We start from the raw sequence: 19,756 nt of genomic DNA on the forward strand, positions 1-19,756 counted from the left end.
GAATGTTTCCTAACAATTTTTTTCTCTAAAATTGATTTTATCTTCGATTTTCTGTGTATTATTGTCAATAATCTGAAAAAAGTGGCATACTACTCGGATAACATAAATCCCAGCAGTGACCTGGGAGTCCAAGATGCATCCAGACATCCTCCCCATGCTGTTCCGGAACCATTTCAGTGGTGTTTCTATCAATTTCTGACCTTTTCCTGTGAATCAGACACCCTCCCCTCTTCAGAGCAGGGGGTGCCTGGTGTAATGCTCGGGTTCTCCCATTGACTTTGATTGTGCCTGGATGCTCGGTAGAGCACCCGAGCGTCCTGAGGTGTTCTACTCGAGCACCCCAGCACCCGAGAACTTTGGTGCTCGATTAACACTAAAACCCCCCTCTCCAGATGCTTAAAGAGCAGAATCTGACTGAATAAGTTAATATTGTCACTACTTCTGATAATAAAAACTACACAAAATATATGTTTAGAATGGTCAGATTCCCTTTAAGTGCACTTAAGGTGGGGCTTCACTGTAAAGTGCTCCAACCAGGAGTCAACTACAGCTTTCATTTACAGCATAGGGTAGGGTCTGTGAGCAACTCAATGCAGAGGATGCCTCCACTGCACTTGTAAGAGCAGAATCTGGCAGAATAATGTCCATATTTACATTACTACTGATGATAAAAGCTCCACAAAAGGTATGCTTGTACTACTGTCCCTGGTCCCTACCAAGTGCTGTTTGGTTTGGTCAAAACTGTTGACAGTAGTCCCAAAGATATATATATATATATATATATATCTTGTACATCATGTATAACAGCATGTTGGCAGTTTAGGAGGGATTAAAAGACCAGACATACTCATTTTAAACAGAACCTGTCACCTTAAAATGCTGTGCAATCTGCATACAAGATGTTATAGAGCAGAAGGAGCTAAGGCTACTTTCACACCTGCGTTAGGTGCGGATCTGTCTGGTATCTGCGCAGATTGATCCGCACCTATAAATGCAAACTATGGTATCCGTTCAGTATGGATCCGTCTGCATAACTTAGTCAAAAAAAGTCTAAGTCTAAGTGTAAGTCAAACAGATAAATGGGGGACGGATCCGTTTACAATTGCACCAATATTGTGTCAATGTAAATGGATCCGTCCCCATTGACTTACATTGTAAGTCAGGACGGATCCCTTTGGCTCTGCACCGCCAGGTGGACACCAAAACGCTGCAAGCAGCGTTTTGGTATCCGCCTCCAGAGCGGAATGGAGGCGGAACAGAGCCAAACTGATGCATTCTGAATGGATCCGCATCCATTCAGAATGCATTGGGGCTAAACTGATCTGTTTGGGGCCGCTTGTGAGAGCCTTGAAACGGATCACACAGGTGGACCCTGAAACGGCAGTGTGAAAGTAGCCTTATAAGAATGAAATATGGTTTTGTGGGAAATGATTCAATAAGCCTTGTAATATCTGCATTTTTGTTCTTTCTGACTTTAGTTGTACATGGCAGTCTTCTTATCAGTGACTGACAGCTATCTCTGTATACACACTAAGGGCTTATTCAGACGACCAAATATTTGTGTCCATATCCGTTCCGCAATTTTGCCGAACGGATGCAGACCCACTTATTTCAATGGGGCCGCAAAAGATGCAGACAGCATCAGTACTTCCGTTCCACGGCCCAACAATAAAGATAGAACATGTCCTATTCTTGCCCGTTTTTGCAGGCATAAGGCTGGCTGTCCTGTTCCGCAAAATGCTCATGGCCAGTATAAGTGTTTTGTGGATCCGCAATTTGCGGATCACAAAACTGATATGGTCGTCTTCATGAGCCCTTTGTCGAAGAATGCTATAAATCACCGATAGTAACTGAACATGCCGTCTTGAGCTCAGAATAAGCAGACATTTAAATGTATAAAATTACCATAGATTTACTGAATCTTTTCTGACTGAATCATTGTGGCAAAAGTTTGAGTAAAACTTGCAATTTATACAGTACAGACCAAAATGTTGGACACACCTTCTCATTCAAAGAGTTTTCTTTATTTTCATGACTATGAAAATTGTAGATTCACACTGAAGGCATCAAAACTATGAATTAACACATGTGGAATTATATACATAACAAAAAAGTGTGAAACAACTGAAAATATGTCATATTCTAGGTTCTTCAAAGTAGCCACCTTTTCCTTTGATTACTGCTTTGCACACTCTTGGCATTCTCTTAATGAGCTTCAAGAGGTAGTCACCTGAAATGGTCTTCCAACAGTCTTGAAGGAGTTCCCAGAGATGCTTAGCACTTGTTGGCCCTTTTGCCTTCACTCTGCGGTCCAGCTCACCCCAAACCATCTTGATTGGGTTCAGGTCCGGTGACTGTGGAGGCCAGGTCATCTGGCGCAGCACCCCATCACTCTCCTTCATGGTCAAATAGCCCTTACACAGCCTGGAGGTGTGTTTGGGGTCATTGTCGTGTTGAAAAATAAATGATGGTCCAACTAAACGCAAACCGGATGGAATAGCATGCTGCTGCAAGATGCTGTGGTAGCCATGCTGGTTCAGTGTGCCTTCAATTTTGAATAAATGCCCAACAGTGTCACCAGCAAAGCACCCCCACACCATCACACCTCCTCCTCCATGCTTCACGGTGGGAACCAGGCATGTAGAGTCCATCCGTTCACCTTTTCTGCGTCGCACAAAGACACGGTGGTTGGAACCAAAGATCTCAAATTTGGACTCATCAGACCAAAGCACAGATTTCCACCGGTCTAAGGCCTCTTTCACACTTGCGTTGTCCGGATCCGGCGTGTACTCCACTTGCCGGAATTACACGCCGGATCCGGAAAAACGCAAGTGTACTGAAAGCATTTGAAGACGGATCAGTCTTCAAAATGCTTTCAGTGTTACTATGGCATCCGGGACGCTATTAAAGTCCTGGTTGCCATAGTAGGAGCGGGGGAGCAGTATACTTACAGTCCGTGCGGCTCCCGGGGCGCTCCAGAATGACGTCAGAGCGCCCCATGCACATGGATGACGTGCCATGCGATCACGTGATCCATACGCTTGGGCGCCCTGACGTCACTCTGGAGCGCCCCGGGAGCCGCACGGACGGTAAGTATGCTGCTCCCCAGCTCCCCGCTACACTTTACCATGGCTCACAGGACTTTAGCATCCCGGCAGCCATGGTAACCATTCAGAAAAAGCTAAACGTCGGATCCGGCAATGCGCCGAAACAACGTTTAGCTTAAGGCCGGATCCAGATCAATGTCTTTCAATGGGCATTAATTCCAGATCCGGCCTTGCGGCAAGTGATCAGGATTTTTGGCCGGAGCAAAAAGCGCAGCATGCTGCGGTATTTTCTCCAGCCAAGAAACGTTCCGGTCCGGAACTGAAGACATCCTGATGCATCCTGAACGGATTTCACTCCATTCAGAATGCATTAGGATAAAACTAATCAGGATTCTTCCAGCATAGAGCCCCGACGACGGAACTCTATGCCAGAAGAAAAGAACGCAGGTGTGAAAGAGCCCTAATGTCCATTACTTGTGTTCTTTAGCCCAAACAAGTCTCTTCTGCTTGTTGCCTGTCCTTAGCAATGGTTTCCTAGCAGATAGTCTATCATGAAGGCCTGATTCACACGGTCTCCTCTTAACAGTTGTTCTAGAGATGTGTCTGCTGCTAAAACTCTGTGTGGCATTGACCTGGTCTCTAATCTGAGCTGCTGTTAACCTGCGATTTCTGAGGCTGGTGACTCGGATGAACTTATCCTCTGCAGCAGAGGTGACTCTTGGTATTCCTTTCCTGGGGCGGTCCGCATGTGAGCCAGTTTCTTTGTAGCGCTTGATGGTTTTTGTGACTGCACTTGGGGACATTTTCAAAGTTTTCCCAATTTTTGGGACTGACTGAGCTTCATTTCTTAAAGTAATGATGGCCACTCGTTTTTCTTTACTTAGAATTTGTATTATGGCAAGAAAAAAGCAGCTAACAGTCTATTCAGTAGGACTATCAGCTGTGTATCCACCTGACTTCACCACACCGCAACTGATGGTCCCAACCCCATTTATAAGGCAAGAAATCCCACTTATTAAACATGACAGGGCACACCTGTGAAGTGAAAACCATTTCAAGTGACTACCTCTTGAAGCTCATCAAGAGAATGCCAAGAGTGTGTAAAGCAGTAATCAAAGGTGGCTACTTTGAAGAACCTAGAATATGACATATTTTCAGTTGTTTCACACTTTTTTGTTATGTATATAATTCCACATGTGTTAATTCATAGTTTTGATGCCTTCAGTGTGAATCTACAATTTTCATAGTCATGAAAATAAAGAAAACTCTTTGAATGAGAAGGTGTGTCCAACCTTTTGGTCTGTACTGTACATTGAAATATTTGTTCTTTTTTACTTAATTTGTACTTGGGAGGAGTGATTAGCGATTGATAACATTCTTTGTGTAAGTGTATATACAAACACAGCTGTCAGTCACTGATAGTTGTACACAAGGGTGGTCTTAAGTTCAAAATCAGAGGTTTAAATGTATAAATTACTGAATCTTTTCCAATAAAACTATATATCAATCTGCTTAGCTTCTTCTGTTCTTTAACATGATGCTTGCAGATTGCACTGTATTTCACGGGGACAGGTTCTTTTTAAAGGGAACCTGTGACTATGAAAATGCATTGAAATCTTTAGTCATCATGTTATAGAGCAGAAGGAGCTGAACAGATTGATATATAGTATTATAAGAAAAGATTTGCTGTAACTTGTAGTATATTCATTTAAAGAGCAACTGTCAGCATGATCAACCCTATTAAACCAGTCATACTTCTGCTCTAAACCATATTGCCTAAGGATTGCACTGTGTTTTCATGGTGACAGGTTCTTTTTAAGTGTACAATGTAAGTCAAAAGTGATGATAATAATGAAGAATGTACCAACATTTTGTTCAGATCTTAGCATTACAAGGAAGGTAAGAAATTTAAATTCCTATATAGATAAAAGATTGCAAATAAAAAACAAAAACATATACCTAAAAAGATAGGTTAACCAAACCTTATTTTACCATACATATAATAAAGTCATTGATATTTCTCTCTCGTAGGACTGGCATTGCTGCTGAACGCTCAGATAGGTAAGTCTGTAAATATGTCAAGCAATGGACTTGTTTAACCCACACATAAAATAATGATAAACTGTGAAGTAATACATCTTAGATAATTCTAATTACAATATACATGAAGTGTTATCCTCAACAACTAAGCATACTAGTGAGCTTTTCCAAATAGGAAATCTACCTTATTTTTAAACAGAGATCATGTCTCAACTGATTATAAGACTAGTATGACAGAGAGAGATTTCTCTACAATTTACCAAAAGATTATTACCCTCTCAATACACAAAGCAAGAGAACACTGAAGTACTGTATAAATATTCACATAGTTACGTGAATATGCTGGGGTCTCACCAGTGCTATAAAACTCATGGGCCCTGGTGCAAGAGTTCAGACTTCACGCTGGACACAAAGATACACTATTAGTTTTACAAAAAGTAGTGTAATATATTTTGTCTCATATATATGTAAAATATACTACTGTTTTTACTTTCTTGCAATCACTTTGACGTGCATATTTTGCCTGCATGTGTTTATTCTTACTTCATATAGGCTCTGCCTACGTGCTGTCATGCTATTTCACCAACTGGGCCCAGTACAGACCTGGACTGGGGAAGTTCAAGCCTGACAATATTGACCCATGTCTATGTACTCACCTGATTTATGCCTTTGCTGGCATGTCAAACAACCAAATTGCCACAATTGAATGGAATGATGTAACTTTGTACAGCTCTTTCCAAAACTTAAAAAATCAGTAAGTAGTTATGTAAATATAATTTACTATAGTTTGGTTTAAACTTAAAGAAGTCTTCCCATCTGGGACATTCATGGCATATGGATAGAATGTGCCATACGTTTCCAGTAGGTGCTGGTCCTACCTCTGGGACCCACTCCTATCTGAAGAATTGGGCTCCAAAGACATATGAGACTTCCAAAAATAGTATTTGCTCGGTACTAGCAATGAATGGAGGAGTGGCCGTACGTGTGTGATTTGCTTTTTATTCATTGCTATGGGACCTCCTAATAAATTTGAGCTTAGTTTTTCGTAAGTGCCATAGTAGTGAATGGAGAGAACTTCTAGAAGTGTGCTCGTTGTTCACAGGAAGGGCCTGTTGTTGACATATAAGGCAGGTCTCAGTGGTGAGAACCGCATCTATTGGATATTTTTGGCATATCCAATCAATATGCCATAAATGTCCAGATAGAACAACCTCTTTAATTTATTTTCACATTTGTTGAGAATGTTGTATTTGTGTTTCCCCACAAATAGTTATTAGTCTAATGGTATCTGATGTTTGCTAGGTTGCTCAGCAGCTACTATAGCATTTTATCTGTTACTATTACAATCCGAAATTCTGCCTAATATTTGCCTTGTATAATATCCCTTTTAAATTGACTGTAATTGTTGCATTCATAGAACATTTTATCGCATTTTATTTGGAAGTATGTCCTCTGTGAACATAATAACATTTTGTAGGGTGCACCATATGTGTTGAATGAAAACAAAACTTCCACACACAGATCTAAAAAAGTTACTCGATAAGTAAAAAAAAAGCAGTAATCTTTTTAAAGATATGTTTAATTATTACTACTCTGTAGTCAAAAGTCTAAGGGGGAAGGGACTTCTAAAAGGAAGTTTGTCAGTTTCTGGCACACATAAGTAGCACATTTTTGTACAAGTGGCATTTTGCTGGGACTTTTTTCATTTTTAGGGAGGAAACATGCTGTTATACGGATCTTCCATTCTGTAACATATAAGGGTCCATTCACACATCCGCAAAATGGGTCCACATCGGTTACACAATTTTGCGGAATGGGTGCGGACCCATTCATTTTCAATGGGGCTGCAAAAGATGCGGACAGCACACAGTGTTCTGTCCGCATCTACATTTCCGTTCCGCGGCCCTGTAAAAAAATAGAACATGTCCTATTCTTGTCTGCAGCCACGGACAAAAAAATGCATTTTTTTACAGTGCTGGCCATTTGCGGACCGCAAAACAGTTGTGGACGTGTGAATGGACCCTTATAGAGATATTCTCTTCTAATGGACCCTTATAGAGATATTCTCTTCTAAGAGCAGTGCATTTGCATAATAAATCCATTATATAATTTCTGATAGAACATGGCAGATTATTGTTAATTTCCATTCAAACCTGTAAGGCTCTCCATGAAACTGTGCCATAAGGAAGTCCAGTAGGGTCCATGAAGTACTATACTTGCTGTGTAATGGCTCCATACAACCCAGAGGACCAAAAACACAATGTTCACTCAGTTGTACATGCCCTTAGTACTAGAAATAGGCTTCTGTGTTAAATGCACAGTGTATATCACTAGAATTTCTATTTTATTTATTTCAGAAATGGTAACCTGAAGACTCTGCTGGCTATTGGTGGTTGGAACTTTGGCACTGCACCGTACGTAGCAAATAGTGCAAATGCCCAGATTCTAATCAACATATCTATCTGAATTTAAAAACATGTATATTCTACTATGTTTGCAGTTTCACCACGATGGTCTCTACTGCTCAGAACCGCCAAACCTTCATCTCATCTGTGATCACATTCCTGCGTCAGTATGGTTTTGATGGGCTTGACATTGATTGGGAATACCCTGGCTCAAGAGGCAGCACTCCTCAGGACAAAGCTCTATTTACCACTTTGGTTCAGGTTAGCTTCTTAGTTCTCACCATGCTCATAGTTATTATTGTCCAAACGGTAAAAACAGATATAGAGAGAGCCGAAGATTTATTCCCATATTTAACTTATAATTGCATTCTTACAGGAAATGAGGGCAGCTTTTGAGACAGAGGCTTCACAATCAAATAAGCCAAGACTCATGGTTACTGCTGCTGTGGCTGGTGGAATTTCCAACATTCAGTCAGGTTACCAGATTCCACAACTGGCTCAGTAAGTAAATAAAATACAAAATAAATGTTGTGATTGGCATAAAAACTTTGCGGGAATTTTAGTACAATTACAATTCTTTTGGTCACAGACTACAAACTGTTGTTTTGTTGTAGTAACATTTATTGTAAAGAATATGTTTGTAGTATGCTGCTATGAAATTCTTGCACACGTTTTAAATGCCTGTGAAAGATGGGTTAAACTATAAATAATTTATTAGGAAGGATTGTCTATCAGAGAAACATTTTTGTGGCAAATGACAGAATGGGTTTAAAAAAAGTAAAATAAGCCATACTCACCTCACCTGGTCCCCACAGACTTACCAGGTACACAGTGGTCTTTACGTCTATCTCAACAGACAGAAAATGCCTGTTGAACAAATCATTGGCTGAGGCATGTCAACCACCTTAAAGACATTTAAAGTAATCCAGACATGGGGAAATAGTCCCCATCATTTTATAGAGGAGAAGGATCTGAACAGATTGATAAATAGTTTTGTGGGAAAGATTGAGTAAAACTTATAATTTCATTGAAATTATAGTTCTTTCTGACTTTAGTTGTACACAGGGGCTGTCTTTAGCAGAAATTGATAGCATTCCTTGTGTAAGTGTGTGTATACAGAGACAGCTGTTAGTCACTGATAGTTGTGCATCAGGGGGTTGTATTTTTAAGTTCAGAAAAAGCAAATGAATAAATTAGAAGTTTTGCTAAATCTTTTCCCACAAAACTATATAGCAGTCTGCTCAGCTCCTCCCACTCTATAATATGTCTCTTGCTCTATAACTTTTCTTTTCTTTTATGTTCGGTACAGAACAGTTTTAATGAATAAAATAATATGTAACAACTAATAAAATAAATAATATGTAACAACTAATAAAACAAGTAACAACTATGTTGTTACTTGTAACAAATATTGCAATGTTTTAAAGGCTTACTATATTTTAGGGCTTTGGATTACTTCCACGTTATGACCTATGATCTGCATGGTTCTTGGGAAGGATATACAGGAGAGAACAGCCCACTGTATTCTAACCCTTCTGCCACTGGTGCCAACTCTTACTTGAATGTGGTTAGTATCTCTAAAATTATACTTCTGCCAGGTTGTATGCATTATTGTGATTGATAAATCTGAAAAAGTACACCATTTAATGATTTCTAACTAAATTCTAGGATTATGTCATGAACTACTGGCTTAACAATGGTGCCCCAGCTTCTAAACTCATTGTTGGATTCCCAACTTATGGACACACTTTCATCCTGAGCAACCCATCTAACACTGCTATTGGTGCCCCTACTTCTGGACCTGGACCTGAAGGACCTTACACAAGGCAGTCTGGATTCTGGGCCTACTATGAAGTAAGATTTTCTTAAACTAAATGCTAAAATTTGTAAAGGCTATGGACATCATTGAGAACTTTTTTTTTATATCATTGCATATTAAAAAAAAATAAATATATATATATATATATATATATATATATATCAGTTTCAACTTTTCAAGTTTTTTTTCCACTATAGCTTTTTTTAAATTAAATCTATCAGACAGCTGCCCTGACAGCTCAATCTGTAACGCTTATCTCTGAACTCTTGACAGCTCAAACACTCGTTATAGCTGAATGCTTAAGACTGACAGGAATTTAGCCATAATGAGTTTATATACTTTTAGAAAAGTACAAATAAAGACTACAGATTGAGTCATCAGTGCAAGTTCCTGACAGACTCCATGTAAAGCAAAGATTAGTAGTTTGCAAATGTTCTGAAACTGAAAGATGTAGAGAAAAAAAACTGTTGAAAATGTTTAATAAAGACCCTTTGAAAACATGATTTTTATCCCAAGGTTAGTAAGGGTCAAAGATAAAAAAATTAAAAAAATGTACATAACCTTTAAAAAAAATTATATAATAAATAATCCTTAATACTTTTAAGACATAGAAGGATAAAGTAAGAGCTATTGAGACTTAGAAACAGTTTAGATGAGCAGGAGTCAACAGAATTTCATACTTTGACATTCATGTCTGCAGATTTGTACTTTCCTGAAGAATGGAGCTACTAATGTGTGGTCTTCTGCTGAAGATGTCCCCTATGCCTACCAGGGAAATGAGTGGTTGGGATATGACAATCAGAAGAGTTTCCAGATAAAGGTAACATTATTTATTTATTTTTATTTAAAAAAAACACAACAAATGCGGTACACGAAGAACACACAACAGAGAAGTATGCTAACATGATTTAAAATTTTCTTCAAATTTATAGGCTCAGTGGCTGATGAAGAACAACTTTGCAGGTGCTATGGTCTGGGCAATTGATTTGGATGATTTTACTGGTACTTTCTGTAACGAGGGCAAATATCCTCTGATATCCACACTGAAGAATACTTTAGGCGTTCAAGCTTCTGGTAAGCATTTTGTCTATATATAGACATTACATAGATTCTTACAGTGTCATACTGCCATATTTATAAAATAAAACACCATATACCTGCTTTATTAACCCCTTTACTTTTTACTCCATGCCTTCCAAGAGCCATCACTTTTTTCATTTTTCCATCCAGATAGACAAATTACAGTTGTTGTTTTTGTGGGACAAGTTGTACTTTCTAATGTCATCATTTACTATTGCATACAATGTAGTGGAAAGCTGGACAAATTCCAAATCGTATAAAATTGGAAAAAAAATGCTATTTCGCCATAGTTTTATGGGTTTCGTTTTTACGACATTCCCTATGCAGTAAAACTGACCCATTAGCTTCACTCTACAGATCCATACAATTAAAGCAATACCACATTTATATTGTTTTTCTTGTGTTTCAAAAAAAACTTTAAAAAAATATATTTTCTCTTTGCCTCGCCATATTCTGATCCCCATAACATTTTTAGATTTTCATATAGAAAGCTGCGTGAAGGCTCATTTTTTGTGAGGTGATCTGTAGTTTTTAATGATAACATTTAGAAATGTATATGACTTTTTCATGACTTTTCATTAAATTTTTTAGGAGGTGAAGCAACAAAAAAACTGCGAATTTGCCAGTTTAATAATTTTTCTATTCCACTGTTCACAGTATGGGATAAATATGTTTAATTTAACATATTTTAATAGTATCGTCATTTTAGGGAGTAGTGGTGCAAATGATGTTTATCATCACCTCCATAGGAACTATTGCTTTGATAGCCTTTTATTCTTCAGAGGGACTCAGGCTATACAAATAAATGAATGGCTCCCATGATCACCGTGCAAGGGAGCCTTCGGGCCCTGGAAACACGGCGCTCCCGGGGAAAGCCACCTCAGATGCCACCGTGAGAGGTAAAATGTCAGAACCTGCTTCACTCCGGAGTGGGCGTCATCTTTAACACAATGACATGCCCCGCACATGTTTGGAGCATGATATTAAAGAAGTTAATGTAGAATGCTGGTCTGGTCTGTCCAGTTATCAGTAGGGGGCAGCAAAGGACATTTCTACTTTTGGGCAAATTGGTCTATACCAGATTAATTTCTTGAACCTAAAGGTTGATTTTTTTTTTTTTTATCCGACTATGAAACTATACATAAACTCATGCCAACTTAATTACTATGAAAAAGCATATTGTTCTGATCAACATTATTCTGTTATTCTTGTAGGATGCACACCACCTGCAATTCCTGTTGCTCCAATCACAGCTGCACCACAAACTGTGCCCAGTGGAGGTGGGTCCAGCGGAGGCTCAAGTGGTAGCTCAGGTGGTAGCTCAGGAGGTAGTGGATTCTGTGCTGGCAAAGCCAGTGGACTGTACCCTGTGGCTGGAAACAAGAATGCTTTCTGGCACTGCTTGAATGGCATCACCTACGAACAATATTGCCAGGCTGGCCTTGTTTTTGATCCCAGCTGTGAGTGCTGCAACTGGCCATCATCTGTGTAGTGTTAGTAAAGGCTACACTGAAAATGTCAAACTGAATTGTTACAAGTGCTAAAAAAATAAACATTCAGCATATTCAATATTGATGTGTTATAACTTTTTTATGTTTCTTTCAAAACTAGTAGTGTGCCATACAAGTTTCATAGAACTAGAGAGACCTCCAATCTGCAGTACAGCCTTGGTTGAAGGGTACCTATACACATAGCTCAATGGTATCAGGAATCTTCCATTATATCACAATTGCAGTGAGCAGGCATTGCCACATATCAAGTCAATATAGAGAAGAAAATAACATGCATAATAAAGTTTATTATAAGGAAGACATTGCAGCAGATTAACTTATCCAGTTTAATGTGTAGACAGTGTAAATTTAGACACAAAGTCTGAAGATGCACCACAATTATCTAAGTGGCTCACTGTACAAAAATCTGGTGCACTGCTGGACACTTATTTTGGTGCAAATTGTCCCATTTTTAGCCCCACACTTTTCCATTAAGCTATGCCCATTTGTTGAGCTAGAAACAGTGGATCATTATTTTTTGTGAATTTGAATCACAAATAGGTCCAAACCTTGATGCGACATTATGCACTGGAAATTTCGGTGCATTTCAACAAGTTCTAGATACAATCATATTAGAAAATCTGCCCCATTGTTTAATCAACATAGAGAGGGACATTTATCAAGACTGGCATACCCATATGGCAGTCTTGATCTCCCTGTGCTGGCATGAGATGTGCCTCTGGCAGATGCTCCTGAATAATTTAGGTAAATTTCTGCCCTGGCCAGCACTAGAAACTGAAGTCTACCCCAGCGAGGGGCTGGCACAAGACTTCAGCTTGAACTTAATCAAGCCTCTCACAGTGTTGAAGTTCAACTAATGTCATTTTACTTAAAGGGAAACCCTCATCAACCTTATGTAGTGACAAATAGGCTAATTTCAGCAGTGTGTCACTCATAAGCTTAAAGTAAGGCCTAGTTCACACGTCAGTGTTTGGTCAGTGATTCCCATTAGTGATTTTCAGCTAAAACCAGGTACAGATCAAAAACACAGAACAGGTTCATATATTTCCATTCTACCTTATCTATGGAGGCTCCATTCCTGGTATTGGTTTAAAAGTCACTGATGGGAATCACTACAGTGTGAACAAGGCCTAAGTGTTTTCCAAGAACCAGCATTATAATTATTGGAGCCTGGAATAAAGTCACGACTGCCTGAGAAGAGTCCTAATGTCCAGCCACCTACTGATTATTGCCAGGGTGAAAACTAAAGAGAAAGCAGCTAATCGTCAGCAGACGGGTGGGAAAAGCAGGAAATCATTAGTAACTATGACTCTTTACAGGCAGCTGTGACTCTTTTCCAGGTGAGAGCGGCTATGATTCTGAAGCTTGTTCTCTGGAGTCACTCACCTCTGAAATTAGCATATGCATTACTACTTTATGCTGTCATCAGTGAGAGGAGCATAAAGTTGGTCCAACCAAGCAACAGTCCAGTCTTCTAAAATTATATTCATTATAATAGTCTTCCCCTGTGGTATATACCTAAATCGCGGTTTTATGTTTAACATATTTTCCATGTCAATATCTATATTTAAACAAAAAAAAACATAAAATTCTGCAGCTTTCCCACTGGCCATTAAGTCTAGTAATAGGCGTCACTTCTTGGTCTGTACAAAGTGCTTTACTGCAATTACCTGCGTGTTTATACACAGATGTGATATCATTACAAGTAGGATTAGAATAACAGGATCCACTATTCACAATAGGTAATTGTCAAAGCTTATCTATCCTTTCCTTGTACAATGACCTCTGCACAGGTCACAGAGCATGCTAGAAAACTCTCCCTTAGGCCATTTTTCAAGGCCGTGAGCGGTCCGTGGAACTGGCTGGAACGGGCTGGATTCCTGCTGAGAGCAGGACCGTACGGCGTCATTGATTGCTATGGCGCCGTGCGCTCCCTGCTGCCGCCGCAATACAGTCATACACTGGTATGATCTATGCCTTAGAAGTCAGTGAGGTCCCCTCTTGACCATTGTGTCCAGGTGGCTGCTGTAAAGCAATTTTCTTATTGATTTCTAAATGCTGTTAAGAACAGCTCAGTCAAGATGGCAGCCCCCATAATCATGTTCAGGAAACAAAACAAAAACATCTGCAATCAGAAAATAAAAAGAGATTTAGAAGAAAAAGATATGTGTCGCTATCTGGTTTTAACTGGCAGAAAATTATTTTGGTGACACATTTTCTGGTGAAATGCATAGCTGTAACTACCTCTGGAATTGCTGCATTACAGTGGCAACTATTAGCTAAATGAAAGAGAAGGAATCTAAAGATAATATATCAGGTTTAATATACTGTAGCTATTCAGTCTTGATATATTTAAAACAAGATTTAAAGTGTTTAACAAACTCAAATCACCAAAGGCGAAAAATGCTGCATCTGCTGGAAGGATTTATAACTATAACCATAATAGCCTACTGCCTGTTCAGAACATAATTCTATCTATGGCTACAAGATCTACATCTCCTCTCAACCTCACCAGCTAAAAAACATTTAAAATGTTGAAGACTATTAGAGGTTTTTCCTATATAAGAGCTGCTTACAATTACAAAAGATTATAAATTCATCATATAAACCGACGGCATTTTCCCATAACTTGGTCCTGCTTCACTGGGTTATACATTGAGGTCACATCCTGAGCATGCAACTGTAGAAGCCAACCACTGTAGTAGTAGTAGTAGTAGTAGTAATAATAGTAGTAGTAATAGTGATGCCTTTAATATAAAGTTATGTCAAGTTCAACCCAAAGGTTGAAACAAGTGTCAGAAGCTGCCTGATAACTCATTACTAAAATCAATACTATATATTGATGACTTAAGCATAGTCGGAGGCAGTGGCGGCGGGGCAGGGGAGGGAGAGGCATGTCCCTTCTCCTTCCTCTGATAGGCTGCAGGCACATCGCACCACTTGAGCCGTACAGCGTGGGACACAGGCCGGAAGAGGCCTGCATCGCATCGCTGACATGGAGGCAAGTATGTGTTTTTTTTGTTTTAGATGTACAATAGTTTTACAGGCACATTAGGGGGGCTCTTGTTACTGGCACATTGGGGGGGGGCTCTAAGCTCTTGTTACTGGGCTGGGACATGATGGGGGGCTCTTGTTACTGGCACGTGATGGGGGGCTCTTGTTACTGGCACGTGATGGGGGGCTCTTGTTACTGGCACGTGATGGGGGGCTCTTGTTACTGGCACGCAATGGGGGGCTCTTGTTACTGGCACACGATGGGGGGCTCTTGTTACTGGCACGCGATGGAGGGCTCTTGTTACTGGCACGTGATGGGGGGCACTTATTACTGGCACGTTATTGGGGGCACTTATTACTGGCACGTTATTGGGGGCACTATAGGGGCATCTACTGAGGCCACAAAGAAGGGGTATTTTATATGGGGGCTCTGTACAGTAGCATTTTATACTGGGACACATTATGGTGGGTACCATGGGAAAGGGGGGAGAGGAGTACTATGGGGTCATCTACAGGGGCACCAAGAAGGGGTATTTTATACTTGCAAATTATGGGGGACACTGAGGGCATCTAGTGGGGCACAATATATGGGGGATTTTATACTGGTACATTATGGGGGGGACTAGGAGGGAGGAGAGGAGCACTATGGGGCTATTTACTGGGGGCACTGTATAGGGGTATTCTATGGGGGCACTATGGGGACATTAGCTCAACTGGGGGCATTACAAGGGTGTATTTTTTGCACTGTCACATTATAAGGAGGATTATTTCTACTGGGGGGGGGGCATTATGGTGGGCTTTATTACTCCCCCATGGTATGAGCCCCCTAGTAACAGCACCAGCCTCTCGCTGCCGCTGCTCTGCTATCCCTCTTCCCCTTCTCCAAATCCATATTATGATATCTTTATCATTAGGATAAAACACATCATCTCCACCGAGCCCCCTAGCCAAAGTGTTGAAGTGGTGTCCAAGATCCCCAAGGGCCAAGCCAAGTAATTGTAAGTTTTCATGTGAAATATGTTTATGTTATACACATATAGCCCACACTGTGCCACACAATATACAGTATACCGCTACACTGTGGAGTCTGTTCTATAAGCACCATTGTTTTGTGGCAGCAGACCGAAAATAATCTGGAAGTGCCCCTCCCAAAACCAGGCTCTGGATCCGCCACTGTAATCTGTATCCTCTGTCCTGCAGAAATCAGCTCTCGCTCGGTAACAACTAACAGGCAGTATAAATTAAGGAATGTCGCACTAAGACACTGAAACCACACCAGGTGCTCCTGTGAATTGAGACCACTCTCTCAATACAGTAAATTATTTAAAATGAATAAACAGGGCACTCAAGGATAACAGAGACCAGGTACTATAAGCAAATATTAGCTTTTATTACTACAACGAAAAAAGTTGATAAAACAATGTAGCACAATGTATCACAAATATAACAGATAAAACTATGTATCATAAGGATTGTAACATGGGTAAGCTGTAGACAGAGTAAATTGTGTTTGATGACCAGCTGATAAATGTTCAAAAATGCGATCTAAATAGGCCTCTTAGTCCAATGGGAATGACTCCGAAAATAATGTCAGTATTTCATTAACTGCAGTATTTCAAATAAATATGGCGACGTCACGCCAAAGCAATCTAGGTAGCGGCGTCCCGCTCCTGAATAGCTTGCAAAGAGAGATAATCCGTTACCTTTCCTTCGACCTGTTGTTCATCCGATGATATTACTTTGAGCCTTCAGGTGTTTTTACTCCCAGAATATACGCAACCGAAAAAACGAGCCGACCCCAATATCCTGATGGAATAGTGCTAAAAACAACTAAAGGCATATTCTGGGAGTAAAAACACCTGAAGGCTCAAAGTAATATCATCGGATGAACAACAGGTCGAAGGAAAGGTAACGGATTATCTCTCTTTGCAAGCTATTCAGGAGCGGGACGCCGCTACCTAGATTGCTTTGGCGTGACGTCGCCATATTTATTTGAAATACTGCAGTTAATGAAATACTGACATTATTTTCGGAGTCATTCCCATTGGACTAAGAGGCCTATTTAGATCGCATTTTTGAACATTTATCAGCTGGTCATCAAACACAATTTACTCTGTCTACAGCTTACCCATGTTACAATCCTTATGATACATAGTTTTATCTGTTATATTTGTGATACATTGTGCTACATTGTTTTATCAACTTTTTTCGTTGTAGTAATAAAAGCTAATATTTGCTGATAGTACCTGGTCTCTGTTATCCTTGAGTGCCCTGTTTATTCATTTTAACTAACAGGCAGTGTCTGTAGGCTGTAGCCTGGCCCTGTTATGGAAGATAGCTGAGTGGTGTAAGGTTAAGGTACTAGTAGAGATGAGCGGCCACTGGATCCTGATTTAAAGTTAATGCAGGATATGGATTACAGTTTAGAAATGTCAAATGTACACTCCTGTGAGCAGCGGGGAGGGAGATCTGTGAATGACACTGTTATAGGGAGGGAGATCTGTGAATGACACTGTTATAGGGAGGGGGATCTGTGAATGACACTGTTATAGGGAGGGGGATCTGTGAATGACACTTATGGAGGGAGATCTGTGGATGGCACTGCTGTGGGGTGGATCTGTGGATGACACTTATAGCATAAGATGCTATATACGGTATGTGTCATCCACAGATCCCCCTCCATAACAGTGTCATCCACAGATCCCCCCATAGCAGTGTCATCCACAGATCCCCCTCCCTATAACAGTGTCATCTACAGGCAACTAGGACATGTTAAAATCTGAGTGATTGTTTTTTGTTTTTTTAAACTACAGACAGCAGGACATTTCTTCCCTATTGCAGTTTTAGGTATTGGGTAAAGTATCGCAGCATTTCTAAGCATACTTGTGTAAATGTATCGTTGTTATAGCTGCCCCCCCCCCCTACTTTTGTCCTGGCCCCCAGTGTGCCCCCCCAAAATTTGAAAGCTAGAGACACCACTGGTCAGAAGACATGTTACAGATAGAAGACAAGCACTTACAAAGTAAATAAAAGACATAGAGATTTATCACATCCATTGTTAAAGGAAAACGTACTTAGTTGCCCAGTTCATACTGAATTGGGTTTGGGTTCCTATTTTTCAGATGGCAGAAGAACCCAAACCTTTTCAGGTTAATTTTGGACAAATCTAGTAAAACATTGAGTAGAACCAATTTATTGCATATGTTGGCAGGAAAAAAACACTAGGGAGGAAGAAGAGAGTGCTCAGATGACCCTGAGAGGAAGTGTGGGGGGAGGCTTCCCCTGATTTGCTTACAGGCTGACAGACAGTCTTGATGAGCCAATCAGTACTGCAGCAGGCAGGGATGTGCCCTGGCAGAATGTCATCCCGTGCTGGGCTGTGAATGAGGGTGAATGGGTTTTATAATGTCTGCCAGAAAAATTATCTAAAAATGTGGGAGACAGTTAGAAATCAATCAAGCTTGCATTCTACTGCCAGGGACATTGAAGGGAAAGGCGGGGAATTAAAAAGAAGAATTGTGTGTGTAAAATAGGGACAAGCAGGCAAACTGTCAGCCAGGAAGTAAGGAATGAGGAGCTAATGCTGGGTGTGCCTCCTAACACAACTACAGCCACTGAAAAAAATCTAAAGCAGCTACCTGCAAGAACATCCTTTTCACGGAAATCCTTTTTTTTGGGAGGAGGGGTTTGAATACGCAAAAACTATACAACTTGTGGCCTACCATCAATCTAGCATAGCAGATAGAACACTAGTGAGAACTCTGTGTCAGGTCATCTAATATATTTAATACATTTTTTTGTTTATAATGTAATATTAGGGCTAAATCCATTTAAACAATAAACCGAATGTCAGTGGCTCATCAGCGAGTAATATCACGGATTAGGTGTTCTCTCCCAGGGCACACCCTAAGCCCACAAGTATAATGTTACAAGATTCAATCAGAAAAAAGAAGGGCACTCAAATCTCTGGAGATTACGGGGATGTATAATCCTTTATTTATTGATAAAATAAAAATAATTACCAATGTGGAAATATATAAAATCATTAAAATTACGCTTTAAACATATAGATATGTACACACGCTAACCTACAAAGGACACAATACATTAATTCTATTATCTGGACATGGTGATCACTTCGTCCAGATTTCAAAATTACTCCTTTAAGGGTCTTTGTTCTGCATATCCATTTCCAGCAACACCCAACAATCGATAGAACTGAAAAGTGACCCCACACATGAATATCATAGGGAACTTGTTAAATTTTGCTATAGAGTTTTAAAAGAAGGGATTTTACTCGAACCTCAATAAATGTATATAGTTAGCACTCCAAGAAGATTACCCCTTTTTTTATTGTATTCCCAAGATTCATAAAAATTACATTGAACCGCCAGGACGTCCAATAATATCAGGTATAGGATCCATAACATCAAATCTTTCACAATATATTGACCATCTATTGCAACCAATAGTTAAACAAATCCTGTCATATATCAGTGATACCAGGGATATCATATCTACACTGGAAAAATGACAACTTGATAACAACTGGATATTAGGTAAAATGGATGTGAACTCTCTCTACACAATCATTAATCACAAACAAAGTATAGAAGCTTTGGAGGTCACAATTACAGATTTATGGCCAATTAGAAGAACAAATAGATTTTATTTAAAAAAAAGGGGGGTCAGATACATTTTAACACAACTATTTTTCAAATGAATCGACATTTTAATGTACAAGAAATGGGTACTGCCATGTGTACCAGGTTCGCCCCCCGTTATGCCAATATATTCATGGCCCAGTGGGAGGCGGAGATAATCCCCCTGCATCTGGGGACGGACCTGTTACTCTGGCGT

General features: G+C 39.9%; 1 protein-coding gene across 1 annotated transcript; it reads left to right on the forward strand.

Annotated features, from left to right (window-relative positions):
- Nucleotides 1-5,071: 5,071 nt before the first annotated feature.
- LOC122931621 (acidic mammalian chitinase-like) lies at nt 5,072-11,883 on the forward strand (the record flags this gene model as incomplete). The annotated part of the gene is made up of 10 exons (XM_044285698.1): nt 5,072-5,108; nt 5,640-5,841; nt 7,445-7,501; nt 7,588-7,753; nt 7,869-7,993; nt 8,936-9,059; nt 9,161-9,346; nt 10,012-10,131; nt 10,244-10,385; nt 11,606-11,883. Coding segments are annotated over 10 exons (1,437 nt in total), but the record flags the coding sequence as incomplete, so codon positions are not given.
- Between the last annotated feature and the right edge of the window lie 7,873 nt (nt 11,884-19,756).

This window comes from Bufo gargarizans, chromosome 3 (genome assembly GCF_014858855.1).
Source record: "Bufo gargarizans isolate SCDJY-AF-19 chromosome 3, ASM1485885v1, whole genome shotgun sequence".
Classification (NCBI taxonomy): domain Eukaryota; kingdom Metazoa; phylum Chordata; class Amphibia; order Anura; family Bufonidae; genus Bufo; species Bufo gargarizans.